Raw genomic sequence first — 14,928 nt, 5'->3', positions numbered from 1 at the left:
TCAAACGACAGTTCCAGCAGTGCTTTTCAAAGACCACTGCAATAGTAAAGGAAAATTCCGTATTTCAAGTTCTATTTAGCTTTTGCAACTGAGGAGATCCCCTCTGATTTTCAGTTGGAAGCGATGAATCTGCAACATGATGACTTGCTAAGAGGCAAACATCAAGTATCAAAATCTAGGAAGTCGAACAAACGCCTCCCAAGTGAGAAACGTGCTAGATTAAAACCCTGTGCTCACGGACTGAGAGCAACACGCGGCCGTACTTAGGTTTGAAAACACTTTTTCAAAGGTGAAATACTAAAAGCTAAGAGATGCACTTTTCCAATCAACTCTGATGACGTGAAACCTTCCATCCTCCTCACTGCAGCTGTGTATTAGGAAGCGTTGTATACTCAATTACTGTATTCCGAATTGGGTCCGTAAAAAAATCTGTGGAAATGTGTTTTCTCTTGCAAGTGCCCACCTACCATGCTTCACGTCGCCTAAATTATTGACTCTCTGGTCCTTTACATGAGTTTGCTGACCCCTGAGCTTCAGTATGGGGGAAAGTGTCAGATCTGAGGAGAGCGGAAAAGCTCTGAAAGTAACTGAGGAGAAACAGTGGGTGGACAGAGCAGCGGGCGAGCTGCAGGCAGGGCACCCGCTCCAGGGGCAGCTCTTCGTGGCCCCCAAGTCCATCGCCTACCTTCCAGAACTCTGCTGCTGCTCAGCCTTTACTCCGGTCTTGGTAGATGCTTACGAAACATTCCTTCTGTCAGTGGACGCGGCTCCCGGATGGCTGGCGTAGACCAGAACAGGAGGCGGACAGCCGACGGGCGAAGGGGCACTCGGGCCCGGGGGAGACCTGAACGGGGCTCACAGCTGCACCACTGAGCGAGGTTTACTTGGAGACCGTATCAACACCACCTCGCGGGCTTTCCCACAGAAAGCACTCCAGCAACTACTCATCTCCTTCCCACAGCCACCCTGGAAGAAAAGAAAGCCTCAAACTTATGGGAACAGGCAGACAAAATGTCCATCCCAAATGAGCCGGGCGGCCACTTAGTTACGGCGAAACGAAAAGCTTGCGTGCTCACAGTTCTCTGCGGCTCGACGTGAGTGAAACTAAGAAAGCGGGACTGAAAACAAAACAGAGCGCTCCCATTAACAGCGAGTCCTTCCATGGGTATATGGCTTCTTTCAGTGAGTTTCCTACAGGGGGTCTTTCAAACTCTGACCAAAAAGCATATTTCAGTACCCAAGTACAGAACAATTTTCATGAGAAAAATGCCCATATTAAGTTCTATTCTGTTCAATTCTATCTCATTAAAAAAAAAAATGTCTGTGGCAGATTTTTTAAAATATATTTATTTATTTATGTTTGGCAGCGTTGGGTCTTCATTGCTGCACGCGGGCTTTCTCTAGTTGCGGCGAGCAGGGCCTGCTCTTCATTGCGGTGCGCGGGCTTCTCATTGCAGTGGCTTCTCTTGTGGAGCACGAGCTCTAGGAGGACGGGCTTCAGTAGCTATGGCTCGAAGGCTCTAGAGCGCAAGCTCAGTAGTTGTGGCGCACGGGCTTAGCTGCTCCACAGCATGTGGGATCCTCCCGGACCAGGGCTCGAACCCGTGTCCCCTGCATTGCAAGGCGGCTTCTTAACCACTGGACCACCAGGGAATTCCCCAAAATTTGCATTTTTAACCAACTTCACAAGTGATTTTTAAGTGTTTCTATTTTGATCACGACTACGAATCATCAAGACCTACATCCCAACCCCCTCGGCTGTCATGAACCTAAGATTACAGGAGCTCAAGCAGCACCAGCGAACGCAGGGCAAATAGGACAGACACACACGAAGCACCCAGGAGACTAGCGTCAAAGGCGAACCAAAGAGCAAGCATTATTTCATGGATCTTGAGTCATGCTCCCCACGGTTCACTTTCAAGGTGCTTGAATCTTAAAGTACTTACAATCAATAATTCACTCAACAAACATTTATGACCACCTAGTGTACGCTGGGAGCTTCTCCAGGTGCTTGGGACACAGCAGGGAAGCACACTTGCCCCAGCCCGTGACCTTACCTTCTGGTGAAACACCCGCTCCTGCAGCATGGTGCCCGTGGCCGTGGCCGTGGCCGGTGGTGCGGCCCTGCCCTATCCAGGCAGTCGGCGCCCACTCTCCCTCTGCAGGACGGGAAGCAGGGGGCACAGCACAGAGACCTGGCCTGCAGTCAGGACTGGAGAGCTGGGCTAAGAGCAGGGGCTTGATGAGTTCCTTGACCTGTGTGTTATTTATTTCACTGTACAAGTGACTGTGCTCAGTAAGGCCCACGGCCCCATCTCATTCTGACATTCCATCACGCTTTCACTTCTCTCCAACTAGACTAAGTCTTTGAGGAGAGGCACTGTGCTCCCACTACCTGGCTTAGGTACCTGAGAGAACCATCACTCGAGTGTTTGTTGAACGAATAAACAATGGCTCCAGGACACGACAGCAGCCACTCAGAAAGGCCTATCACATTTATGTGTAACAGTCATGCTACAGATACTGAGGCCAAAAGGAAAGTAAAAGAAAGCAGTTGTTCTTAAGTTTCAGCATTCAATTATGGTTCTATAACTGCCATTGTATTTATGCCTGTTCTAAGCATTCCTCGCATTTTCCCTTAAACTGAATAGGCAAATTTTACAGTAAGCCTTCAGTTACCTCTACCCAAACTAAGCGATACAAGAGAAAAAAATACTAATGTTTTATTGAAGGAAAATACTAGATCTGCCACTAGTTTTACTGCAGGCTTGCAATTCCTCATCAGCAAGTCTGAGATCCAAGAAGTTTGAAAGTCTAGCTTTTTGTGCTTGTGACCAAAGCCGAACTAAGCCACGCAAAGCTTTCTGTGGCCGCACGCCACTCACCCCGTCACTGTCGATACCTGATTTATCGTTGAGGAGATACTGATTACAGGGTGTTGCCCCGAGCTCAGCTCACTGAGGGTCCTATGTAACCTACAAGCACACGTTATTTTTGAAAAAGAAAATTCTGAACTCTAAACCCCCAAGAATTTCTGCTAAGGGACTACAGTATACTTACAGTCGTATAAACAGAGACAAAAAAGCAACTGAAGCCTGGTGCTGTACACCATTGCCATCTGCTGACGGCAGTTTAGAAGTACAAGTACGTAATCAAAAGGGAGACGTTTCATCTTGCTCACGAGGTTATGAGCAGCACACCGGTGACTTGAAAAAATCTGAGATTCTATTTCTTTCAAAAGCAATTGCCATGAAATAAACCCTCAGTGGCTGAAGTTCTCTTAACTTTCTGTAATGTATTGGACCTCGTATGTTCCATCCAGATCACATAACCTAGAAGCTGAATTATCTTAATTCGATGTGGTTTCATACTTTTCAGTATTATCTCTAACTCATGGTCTAGCGACCCCTTTGGGTGCTCCCTTTGGGTGCTATTACAAGTTAGTCTGAAAGCCAGAGGTGAGGGCTGATACCACCAAAATGGAACCGTTAAAATAACCAGAAATTGCTCCACTGACCATTTCTTACAGAGCCACAAGCAATGTCAAGGTTACAGGAATCTAAATAAACCACAAGTGGTGCTAATTCTATGAAAACTAGTCTAGACCATAATAGCCTTTTAGGGTATATTTCTGAGTGTCCACAATCTTGTCAGTTTTCAACTATTATGGATACATTCCCTACACGTTCCCTAGAACTTAAATAACCATACAAGTATATCTTGTTCACCCTCATAACTGTAAGCTTTGGAACACTGCTGTCTTAATCTTTTACTTTCTCTCCCTCCCTAACTACCACGGTTGGCAGTAGCTCTTTAGCACAGGGGAAATATGAAACAAGAGTTGTTTGGGTTTGGGGATAGTGAATTTTCATGTGCTGAGTTCACCTCTGAGGAGTTATCCAACGATACAACGACCTCCGTTGGTATACCCACAGCATCTGTGGACCCCCTCCGGTTCTATTCCTAATACATACTTTATTTACAGATTAAATCTCAGTTTCTCTTTGGTTCTTTTTTCTCAAAAGGTCTAAATTCATGGATTGTTTAACTCAGTAATTAATTAGGACATTGTATGTCCAGATATTAAAAACAACTTTCTCTTGTCCAGTTCGTTCATTATAAGGCAGGGGATCACAGCAACTTATCTGGGGTACCCCTCTAAGTAAATACCCTCTAGGTACTTTGGGGTACCTAGCTTCTAAGTACAGAGGAAAAAAAAGTACAAGTTGAGACAGCATTTTAAGTGTTTCTACTCTCAGACCCAGACTGACACAATTAACCTGTGCTGGTCATCAACTTCTGAATTTCTAAGGTTTTGTTAAGTGGTATCATTTTCAAGCATGATATACCCTGAAACGACAAAAAAAGAACTTAATACAGGAAAACAACATTAACAATGGTCTGTTCCTAAGAACACGGTAGAATGGAAAAACTAAAATCCAAAGAACTTCTCTCAAAATGAGTAAGGGGCTTATTAAGGGGGAAAATTCAACAGTACTGTAATTTAGTTAAAGAAATTTATTCTCTAAAAACATTTTCATGCACACTTTCATGACTGCGTTGTTTGAGGGGGTAAGGAGACGGTCCTACAGGCAGGGTCCACCCAGAACATAAGTGATATGCGTATAACAATACATTTTGGAAATAACTGGCAAAACAAAAGCGTAAATTTTCATAGTGATTTAAGACTGCAAGACATTTAAGACCTCAGACTAAACGGGCCGATTAATATTAGAGTGGTACAGACCCAAACTGTGCAATGCTATCACCTCTGCGTTACTGGGGCCCTAGCACGGTGCACTCCTACCCACCGCAACCACAAAGCAGTCGCCGGGACAGCGGGAAAGCCCATCGGCAAACGGCGGCGCGAGTCTGAACGCCCAGCGCAACACGCACCCTCGCCCTATCTCGCTGCGTGCGATCCACGGGCAACAACTCCACGCAGCAGGAGAGAAAGAAACATGAACTACTAATCAAACAAAAAGTCTCTTTATGGCCAAAAGAAGAGTTGAGCTTCTTGCCTAGAAAAGTCCTTTAATATCTTACATTACCCAATACAGTTAAAAGTCTTAAAAAAAAAAAAAGAAAGAAAAAGCCAAGTGTTAATGAAGATTCAATTTTGCATGGGAAGTTCACTTTTCTCAATATGGATAAAAACTTTTGTATTGATTCATTTTAAATGGCAAAATCTTCAGAACAGAAAAATATAGCATCTCCAACAGACGTCTAAAGGCAACAGTATTATATTTACAGGACGCCGTCATCAGAAATCACTAAGAAGCAGAAAGAAACTATCATTTCACTATCCTTTTCTCAGCAGTCATCTAGGACCACACAAACTAAGGAGATCCAGGAACTAACGAAACATATTCTAGATGAAGCAAGTTTCACAGAACAAACAATTCTCATAAAATAGTATTATTTTTTTCTCCCCCCCACCCCGAGAGTCAAGTTAACCAATCCTGGATTGCGATCGAGACAAAGACAAGAGCTCTACATCCTTAATCGTATCGGTATCAAAACTCTGTAGACACTTCTGTTTAGAAAAGCCAAAAGGTACAATAAAGGAAATGAAAATAGCAAGACAAGGTGCTATTAATAGTGGGATCATAGCAGAAATGTAGGCTATTTGGTAAAATATACATTAAGTGACATTTGGGGAAAACTTTATTGCTCTTGATGGAATATAGCACCAGTTCAAAGAAAAGATGGTTAGGATTAATCACCTTTAATCAACAATATGCGTTTATATGAAAAGTGCTTAAAGCAGTAGTTCTGGAAAAAGGTGAGGATGAGAAATTTTTTGTATTGTATATTTTAAATATGTTAACTACTTCATTAAACAGACAACAAGCAACCTATACCTATTTATGTGTATGAGATTTGCTACTGTCAGTCCGATTATCAAATCCAGAAATACAAAATCAATCAAGGGACAGAAACGTTATTCAAACTTATAAAACAAGTTAGAACATTATAAAGTAATTTTTATGCCAAAAATATTTGTTAATTATTGCTTAAATATACAGCTGATCATACTCGTGAAATTTCCCGAATCATAAATGAGGAGATTTCTTCTGAAAGCTAACATTTATCCCAAGGAAGAGAGAAGTATTTAAGGGATGTGCAGACATTGCTTAACCGCTGTGGATAACAGCCCGATCTCCCCCGAACAGCTGTAATAACGAACATCGCCGTGGTGACCGAGGGAAACACGACTACACGATCACACTCAAGCTCTGTGAAGTCAGCCAAAGGGTTTCCTCGTGAGCTGCAGCTGGCACTTTCTCGGTCTTTAGAAGGGAGGATTTTACGTAAACTTCTTGTTCGAAAAGAAAAGGTCTGAATGGATAAATCGCTATGCAGAAGTACCAAGTTTTTTAATGCAACCTTCTGTAAGAAGTAATTAAAATGTAAAAGCCAAACAATCTAACATCGAGCCTAATTCCCTTCGAGATACACTTTTATCCATCAGTCTGAACCGTGAGTCACTGCCCTGCTACCCTCATAGTGAAACGGGTGCTATCGTACTTAAACTAGCTCGACTTTCCGGAACAAGTCTCAGGAGTGGCGTTTTCAAACACCCAGCGTGTGCGTCAGCCATATTTGAGGGCAGGCACAAGAATTCTCATAAAGGTGGTGAAGCTGTGGAGTCCCACCCGGGGATGGAAACATGACCGGTATCTTCGAGGGGAGAGAAAAACCAAACGCTTAACGCTTATAAATGAAGGGGATTTGGGATACTTAGGGTTGACACAGAAAACAGAATTTTATATTTTCATCACTTTTGCAAAGAAAATGTCTCCATGATCATGTTATCAACATCATTCTTTATATATGTGTGTGTATACACATATGTACATATATATACACACACACATATGTAAGTATATATACATAATTATCATTGTTTGGGGTGATGCAGAAAGCCACAAATGAGAAAAGGACACTAAGGTTTTAATAAGGGGAACAAAAAGTTCTGTTCACCAGTATAGATTCACATTACAGTACACCAGTATTGACAGCATATTCTTGTCTATTTTTGGTACAGAAGATGGTATCTCTCTACATAACCTGGTAAGGCTTCAGTAACTAAAGCATAAAACAAACAAACAAAACCCCCGCAAAAAAAAACAAAACAAAAACCCCAGCCTATCAGTTTACAGTTTATTTTAAAAATTCTGCAAGACACTCTGCAAGTTCTGAACTTTTAGTAGGTGCTCCGCACACACAACCATCTTGTCAAGAAGCCAGCAGAAGAGCCCCCTTTGCAGGAAGCTTTGCAAGAGCACAGTTGTGCAATATGGGTGTTTCTTACTACAAGAAAAAATTATACATGGCACATTCTCATTCATATCTTGTAATGTAAAAAGTTACAAACATACCTAATCAAATAAATAATAATAAAAAAAAAAGAATCTGAATGTATTTGTAAGTATCCTAAAACCACTACATAGAATAATGGCAACTTTCACTCACAGATTATTTACAAGGTAATACCCAGTGTGGGTACACTGCTACAAAACTCGAAACAGAAGGCGTAAACTTGAAATGTTTTCCATAGTAAAGATCTAGCAGCGTGACTATCTAATGCTGTTTCCTCCCGATTGCTTCTAAAACGTTCCTTTTTACTCTGTGTCTTCGTCCAGTTCATAATTGTCTTTATCATAAATATCTTTTACTAAAAGAACCCGTACGAGCATATTTTCCAAGGTGTTTCGGTCCAGCGAAGCAGACGTGTACCAGACAGGGCTGTCTGCAGAGCTAGAGCGTTCTGGTTGCAAATAGAAAACATCCATTCTCTGATTAAGATTCTGTGGACTTCAGGAGAAAGGAGAAAGTCCATGTCACAGTATGTACACGAAATTCCTCACAACTTCCTTCTTTTCTTTCAAGAATAATTCTGCTACCATGAACCACATTACATGGCAGACCACATGCGTAACCACCTACGTTAAATATTCTGTCACTGAGATATTCTGAAAGCTCATTTCTACACTAAAAGATTATTTTCCCACTATGATTTAAATTCGGTATTTGACTGAATCCAAGACACCATCGATAGAAACATTATTTTTAATCATTATTTTAATATTGCCATTAAACAAGTAAAGCACTGCCAATTGTAATTGCAAGATGCATCAATTATAATATGCATCCCAGTTTCAGAGACAGTATAAAATGTGAGAAATGTGTCTTAGAATTGATGAAATACGGTATAGCACATAAAATAAAAATACTTCAACAGCGTTACACAAAAGAAATAATTTTTAAAATAAGATAATACTGAGATAGGAATTTCCAACTAATAAATAGTTACTACCATTGGAAGATCCAGATACTGGTGCAGGGCCACCCAAACTATCGTCAGAAATATTAATTATTAAAAATAATCATCCTATAGGTGACATTACTGCTTTTATGGTTCTTGAGAGTTAACCTGGAAAAATTTATAAAAACAATTTACAAAACTGTTTACATAAGAAAATACATTCTGAGTTCACGCTTGCCTTTTAAAAATTACAGAGTGCATACTTAAAATAATGAACAAGCATAACATAATTTGTGGTCTCCAAAAATTTCACTGGTTTAAAATATTTTAAACGCCTGTTGGTACCCGTGGGGGAAAGCAGTGGTGCAGTTGGAACGCGCAGGGCCCTGAGAAGACGCCGCGCCCTGCAGACACCTCAGGGATCTCCCTCCAGAACCATGGACTCGCCTTCTCTCCACCTTCTCACCAGGGCGTCACTGGGACCCAGGCCCAGCGAGGACTGCTCTCTGCTTGCCACAGAAGAGCTGGCTGCAACAGAGACACCACAGCCCAAAAAGCCTAAGACATGTACTGTCTGACCCTCTACAACAGCAGTCATTTCGTTAGTAGAGAGCGATTTCTTAACACGTGCTTAAAACGTTAAGTATAAGCTGGGTACTTTATAATAACAGGACTAAAAACGTTATAACTGAAAGGACTTCGTAAGTGAGAAAACAGAGAAATCTAAAAAAAGGGACCGAGGAAAACAATGTCACCTCTTGGTAGTGATAAATTCACAGCAACTAACTGTTACTACCATTTTTAAAAAATCAAATGTCATTAACACTTACCTTTTAGACAAGTAGCATTCAAACATTTTCACAGGACATCTAGAAGGATTGGCTGTATTTTCAATTTGTTCAAATACTGGCTCATCATCTTCATGTTTTCTTTTTCCAGTAGTAATTTTATCTTAAGAAATAAAAATTACATAAACTTTCTAAGACCAGCCTTGAAGACAGGTGACACTATTCGCTCTGATCACCCCCAGTATCTCTCACACCAAAGAAAGGGACCAGGTGTGCTTCAGAGCTCTACACTGTGATTCAGAGCCGGTAATTCCTAATTGTAAGACAACATAGGTTGTCTTATCTTTGAAGATGACAGTCCTTAGGCTCGTAACAAGTGACCCGGGTGGTCGTAAGGCAAAGAGTGGCAGCCCCTGCCGACAATCCCAAAATGAAAAGCTGTTACGCTACCTTCATTATCTGTTCCACATAAGGAAGACACTTGGTATCGAAGACATGCTTTATTTTCCATGGTTAAAGGGTTTTTTTTCCAATGCCTAAACACAGTGCCAAAGGAAAGCCTTAAGTGCTGTTCCACTGTTTTCAGGCCAAAATACTTAGTGTTAAAGTAGAACAGGGTATTCAGAAGAGCTACTGGAGAGTGTGATCCTAGCTGTTTTATCCTCCAGAGATAATCTTCTTCAACGCGAGAAAATATTGACCCTTAAATAGAGAGAAAGATTTTTAAAGAATTACAATCAACGGTTTTCACGTAACCAGCTAGAAACAGATAAAAGTTAACTCAAGAACAAACCTATTCCAATCCTCCATTCACTCCAGATCAACTGGAATTAATTTCAGAATCACCTATGTGGCTCTGAGACAACACAGAGCCGGGGAACACCACACACTACACAACTAGCACCCCTGGAGTCTGCTCCTGGCCTTCCAGAGGACAAGCAGACCATGGTCAGAAGGGAATTTTAAATCTGTAGAAATCCTGAAAAAGAATAGGTGATCTCCATTCAAACAAGTTTTCTTGATACATCTAAAACAGAGGCTTCTTAGAGAAATTTACATCAAAATCTCAACTAGAGGGCTTAAGAAATGAACATCCAGTTTCTTACTCCAGAGAAACTGGGTCACGTTTATTGCAAAGTTCTTCATAAACACTAGCTATCAACCACATTCATTTCTACTTCAACAAAAGACGAGCCGATGCGCCCGTGAATAAGTACTCTCTCAATTAAATTATTTCCTAATTATCTTTAGTACACTTTCTATAAACACAGAAAATCCCAGCAGCAAGTCGGTGACATTTTATTTAAAGGACCATTACCATCTGGAAGTATGCTTGGTTGCCAACTTCGGAGTATTTTATTCAATTCTTGCTCAAAGGTCTGGAATCCTGGATCAATAAATATGTTGTCTTTTCGATTACTACCATACAAGTACTACAAAACAAAAACAAAAACAAAACAAAACTTGAAGGATTTAACATTTATGTAAGATTTATATGAACTAGTTACAGACCACTTACACTCTATTTCCTAAGGAAAAAATAAACGTCTTACGTCCTTGTCTTTATTAGCATACTAATACGAGATGATCGCCTGTATCTGTATATCTGGAAATCAAGTAAACATAAGTTACCAACTAATCTGTTGCTTAGAAAACTCAAAGCTGAAATACAAAGGCAAGAACTCAGAGCGCGAGACCCGGATGAGAAGAGGGTGTGGCGCACACACTCCACGGACGCGCACGGTGAGGGCGGGGCGGAAGGGTTTGTGCGCGCGAAGCCTCTCTGAGCAGCCTGTGAGCTTGATGCTTTTCCCCTTGTCTCCTCTCTGTGCCCCACTCTCCGTGAGTTAGTGCAAATTTATGACTCTTACAACTTACTATGACAAACCTTAACAGTGAGGGTTGCTAAAGAATGACTTAAACACCAAAGTCTGCAGAGTCCATCTCCAGTGGGTGAAAAGAATGTACAAGAAAAATATGTGACCACAGCACAAAGAACTGGAGGCGGCAGCTGGGATCACAGGGCTTGAGGTTACCGCATGTGAGACAGGGCAAGAGGATCTGAAGGTATATAATGATTAACTGAAGATGCACACTGCAAACCCACTAAAAACAATCTAACAGGCATAAACAATAAACCAATGATGGAGATAAATGTAATCACAGAAAAATAATTCAAAAGAAAGCAGAAAAAAACAAAAAAACCCCACAAAGAATAGATACAGTGACGCCTCATCCACAGTTTCACTTTCTGTGGTTTCAGTTACCCACAGTCAACCGAGGTCCAAAACTATTAAATGAAAGATGACAGAAGTAAACAATTCATAAATTTTAATTGCAGGCCATTCTGAGAAGCCATGATGAAATCTCGCGATGTCACGCCGTCCCGGCCGGAAGGACGTGAGTCACGCTTGGTCCGTCCGGCGCGTCCCGCACCATCACGCACCTGGTGGCCATCCGGGTTGTCAGATCCACTGCAGGGTCGCAGGGCTTGTGCTCAAGTGACCCTTACTTTACATAACTATGGCCCCAAAGCAAGAGGAGTGAAGCTGGCAATTCGGACACGCCAGAGAGAGGACGCACAGTGCTTCCTCTGAGTGAAAAGGTGACAGTTCTGGACTTAATCAGGAAAGAAAAAAATCGGATGCTGAGGTTGCTGAGATCCACGGTAAGAAGGAATCTTTTATCTGCGATGTCGTAAAGCAGGAAAAAATTCAGGCTAGTTTTGCTGTCACACCTCAAACTAAAAAAGCTACAGCCACAGAGGGGTGGTCAATGCTTAGTTACGATGGAAAAGGTGTTAAGAGAGAGAGACACACACACACACCACATTCACATAACTTTTATCACAGCATATTATGATAATTATTCTGTTCTATTATTAACTATTGTTCATCTCTTACTGTGCCTAATTTACAAATCAAAACTGTATCACAGGTAGGTGTGTAGAGGCCAGTGTAGTACACACAGGCTTCAGCCCTCCAGTGGGGATCCTGCAGTATCCCCTGTAGACAAGGGGGGTCAACTGTATAACAAGCACAAACAAGCAGGATTTTCAACCCAGTGATTATTAAATGTAAAAGGTCTAAACCGGGGTCTGCACTACAGTCCTGAAGGCTGGCCCGCTGCCTATCTACAAATACAACCAAGTTTTCTTAAAACAGAGTTGCATGCGCCCAGGCTGCTTTCGACAGATTAAGTATGGCCTACAGAGCCTAAAATGTTTGCCAGCCGGTTCTTTAAATAAAAAATTTTGTTGGTCTAAACACACCAAGACAAATATTGTCAGACTGGATTAAAATTTTTTTTAATTTGAAAAACAAGCCGGGACTTCCCTGGTGACACAGTGGTTAAGAATTCGCCTGCCAGTGCAGGGGACACGGGTTCGAGCCCTGGTCCGGGAAGATCCCACATGCCACGGAGCAACTAAAACTAAGCCCGTGCGCCACAACCACTGAGCCTGTGTAACACAACTACTGAGCCCACGTGCCGTGCTCCATAGCAAGAGAAGCCACTGCAATGAGAAGCCCGTGCACCACAAAGAAGCTCCAATGCAGCCAAAAAAAAAATTAAAAGATAAATAAAAAATAAAAAACAAGTCCCAACAATATGCTGCCTAAAAGGCGCCTGCTTTATACCTGGAGACACAGCAAGTGGAAAGTAAAAGGATGAAGAATATAAACCATGTGTACGCTAACCAGCAACTAGGCCAGAGCACCATCATCTGAGTTGACCTAACGTTACCCCTGCTAGTCAGAAGGAAGGTTAGAAATAAAAGCACCAGCTCCTCAGGACAATTATGTAAGATCTGGTGGGCAGGGGGGAGGGGGGGGTGCACACTGTTTATAAAACAGAGGGAATGCTCGTCACTGACTGAATTCACTGAGCTCTGACCCAGACGTCTTCAGGGGCTGACACAACGACTGGGAAGCAGAGGGAAAGAAAGACACCGAAGTGTGTAACAGGGTTCCCTGTCCTTGGGGACAAAGCTTCCGTGTGTCTTGCCACGTTCATAAAAAAACAGAGATGCACTCACATCTGGCCAAGCGCGATGGGGTGGGAGGACCCAGGGGAACAGGCGCCCACCACCCACGCTGGGTAAAAGTGGTGTGCAGCACGCGCACACAGATGTACGACAGTGTGCGAAAGACTGACCGGGACTGTGGGCTCACGCAGCCCCTCCTCCTTCCTCACCTCCATATTGCGTGAGCTTCTGGCGACAGCCACCACCCCTTATGCCGTCAGAGGACAGGATTAGTGATCGCATCTCTGAGGGAGGAAAGAGGCTGGCCCACCCTCACTTCTCAACACACCACCTGCCCCACACGTCCACAGGCATTGGAGAGGAAGCCGGGCTGCTTCTGTTGTCCGCCGGGGATGGAATCAGAAAACGCATCACACAGAAAACGACGCACATTCTTCCAAAATAATTCTACCTCGGTACGCATCCTCAAAGTACCAACAAACAGCAATGCTTGCTGGAAACTCTCTTTCAGACATCTTATCACCACAGTGAGTTTGAAGATTATTTTTAAAAAGCTGGTTATAAATACCATACAGTCTTTTACAAAAAATTAAATCAAGCCTGTGAAAATCTGTCCAGTGATGAGAAGAGTAAAACAACTCGTTTTCCAATTGTGGTAAAAATACACAGAACATAAAATTTACCATTTTGACCTTTTTTTTTTTCTTTTTTATAAATTTTTTGGCTGCGCCGCACGGCATGCGGGATCCTAGTTCCCCAACCAGGGATTGATGGAACCCGAGCCCCCTGCGTTGGAAGCACGGAGTCCCAACCACTGGAACCCCAGGGAAGTCCCATCTTGACTAGCTTTAAGAGTACTGCTCCGGTAGTAAAAATTTATTTTGAGGAAACGTTTTTCAGTGTATAAAGAAGCTATTTTAAAAAGAAAGGAAATTCTGATGTGTGCTACAACATGGATGAACTTCAGGACATTATGCTGATTTCACTTACATGAGGTACCTGGGAGAGTCAAACTCACAGAAACAGAAAGAAGAAGGGTGGGTGCCAGGGCAGTGGGGGATGAGGAGTTAGTATTTAATGGGGACAAAGTCTCAGTTTTGCAAGATGAAGAGGGTTATGAAGATGGATGTTGGTGATGTTTCCACAAGATTATCAATGTACTTTATACCCCAGAACTGTACACTTAAAATTAGTTAAGATGGTAAATTTTGTGTTATATGTATTTTATTTACCACAATTAAAAAACTGGAAAAAAATGAACCTACTTGAAGACATCATTTATAATCATTAATATTACAATCCATTTAGCTTTCAAACCTCTAATGGTATTTGAAGTTCTAATATATAAATATTTTGCTACTGCAAACTATGTGATGGTCTCTGAATACACAGTAATTTCGAGCTATATGTTTTTCTCCACCAGCGCCTAGAGAATCTTAGGCACATTTCTATCCGGAAGAGGGAAAGTGAAACACAAATTAAGACAATTCTAGTTTTCTCCATTAATTTATTTCAGCACCTACTACCTGTTAGCAGCATTAACATTTAATTTTAGGCCTATAAACAAAACTCTACATAAGAATATTTCCTCCTATCATTTACCATATTTACAAATACATAGAATGTAAAGCTAGGACCTTTCCTGACCTCTGGGCTCAAACCTGTACAATCTGTTCAAAACTAAAAGTCATTATCTGAAGTGGATCTTCATGTTTATCATGGGAAATGTATTCATTCAAGATTCACAGACATGTGGTTGAAGTTTACCTAAAACCTCTAAAGAATGAAATCTTTTATAAGATGATTCCAAAGAACTAATGAGTACTTACACTATTTAACAAGTTAGACACACATCAGAGATGAAGCAGACCTACTTGCAGAGG

General features: G+C 41.8%; 1 protein-coding gene across 9 annotated transcripts in view; it reads right to left on the bottom strand.

Annotated features, from left to right (window-relative positions):
* Window positions 1–914: 914 nt before the first annotated feature.
* LOC131743081 (zinc finger MYM-type protein 2) overlaps window positions 915–14,928 on the bottom strand; it is a 94,277-nt gene continuing 80,263 nt past the window's right edge. For 6 of the 9 annotated variants that reach the window (XM_059041502.2, XM_067016397.1, XM_067016390.1 and 3 more), the window contains 4 exons: window positions 10,379–10,493; window positions 9,511–9,762; window positions 9,103–9,223; window positions 6,942–7,821 (listed from right to left, as the gene is read on the bottom strand). In XM_059041502.2, the coding sequence (XP_058897485.1) occupies window positions 7,629–7,821; window positions 9,103–9,223; window positions 9,511–9,762; window positions 10,379–10,493 (681 nt within the window). In that variant the 3' untranslated portion in view covers window positions 6,942–7,628. Of the gene's footprint in view, window positions 967–6,941; window positions 7,822–8,060; window positions 8,801–9,102; window positions 9,224–9,510; window positions 9,763–10,378; window positions 10,494–14,928 lie in introns of those variants that run through there. The other 3 variants (XM_067016394.1, XM_067016393.1, XM_067016392.1) reach the window with 3 other exon arrangements.

Source organism: Kogia breviceps, chromosome 16 (genome assembly GCF_026419965.1).
Source record: "Kogia breviceps isolate mKogBre1 chromosome 16, mKogBre1 haplotype 1, whole genome shotgun sequence".
Lineage (NCBI taxonomy): Eukaryota > Metazoa > Chordata > Mammalia > Artiodactyla > Physeteridae > Kogia > Kogia breviceps.
The sequence above is the reverse complement of the archived record's forward strand: the minus strand, read 5'-3'. Positions and strand labels throughout refer to the sequence as shown.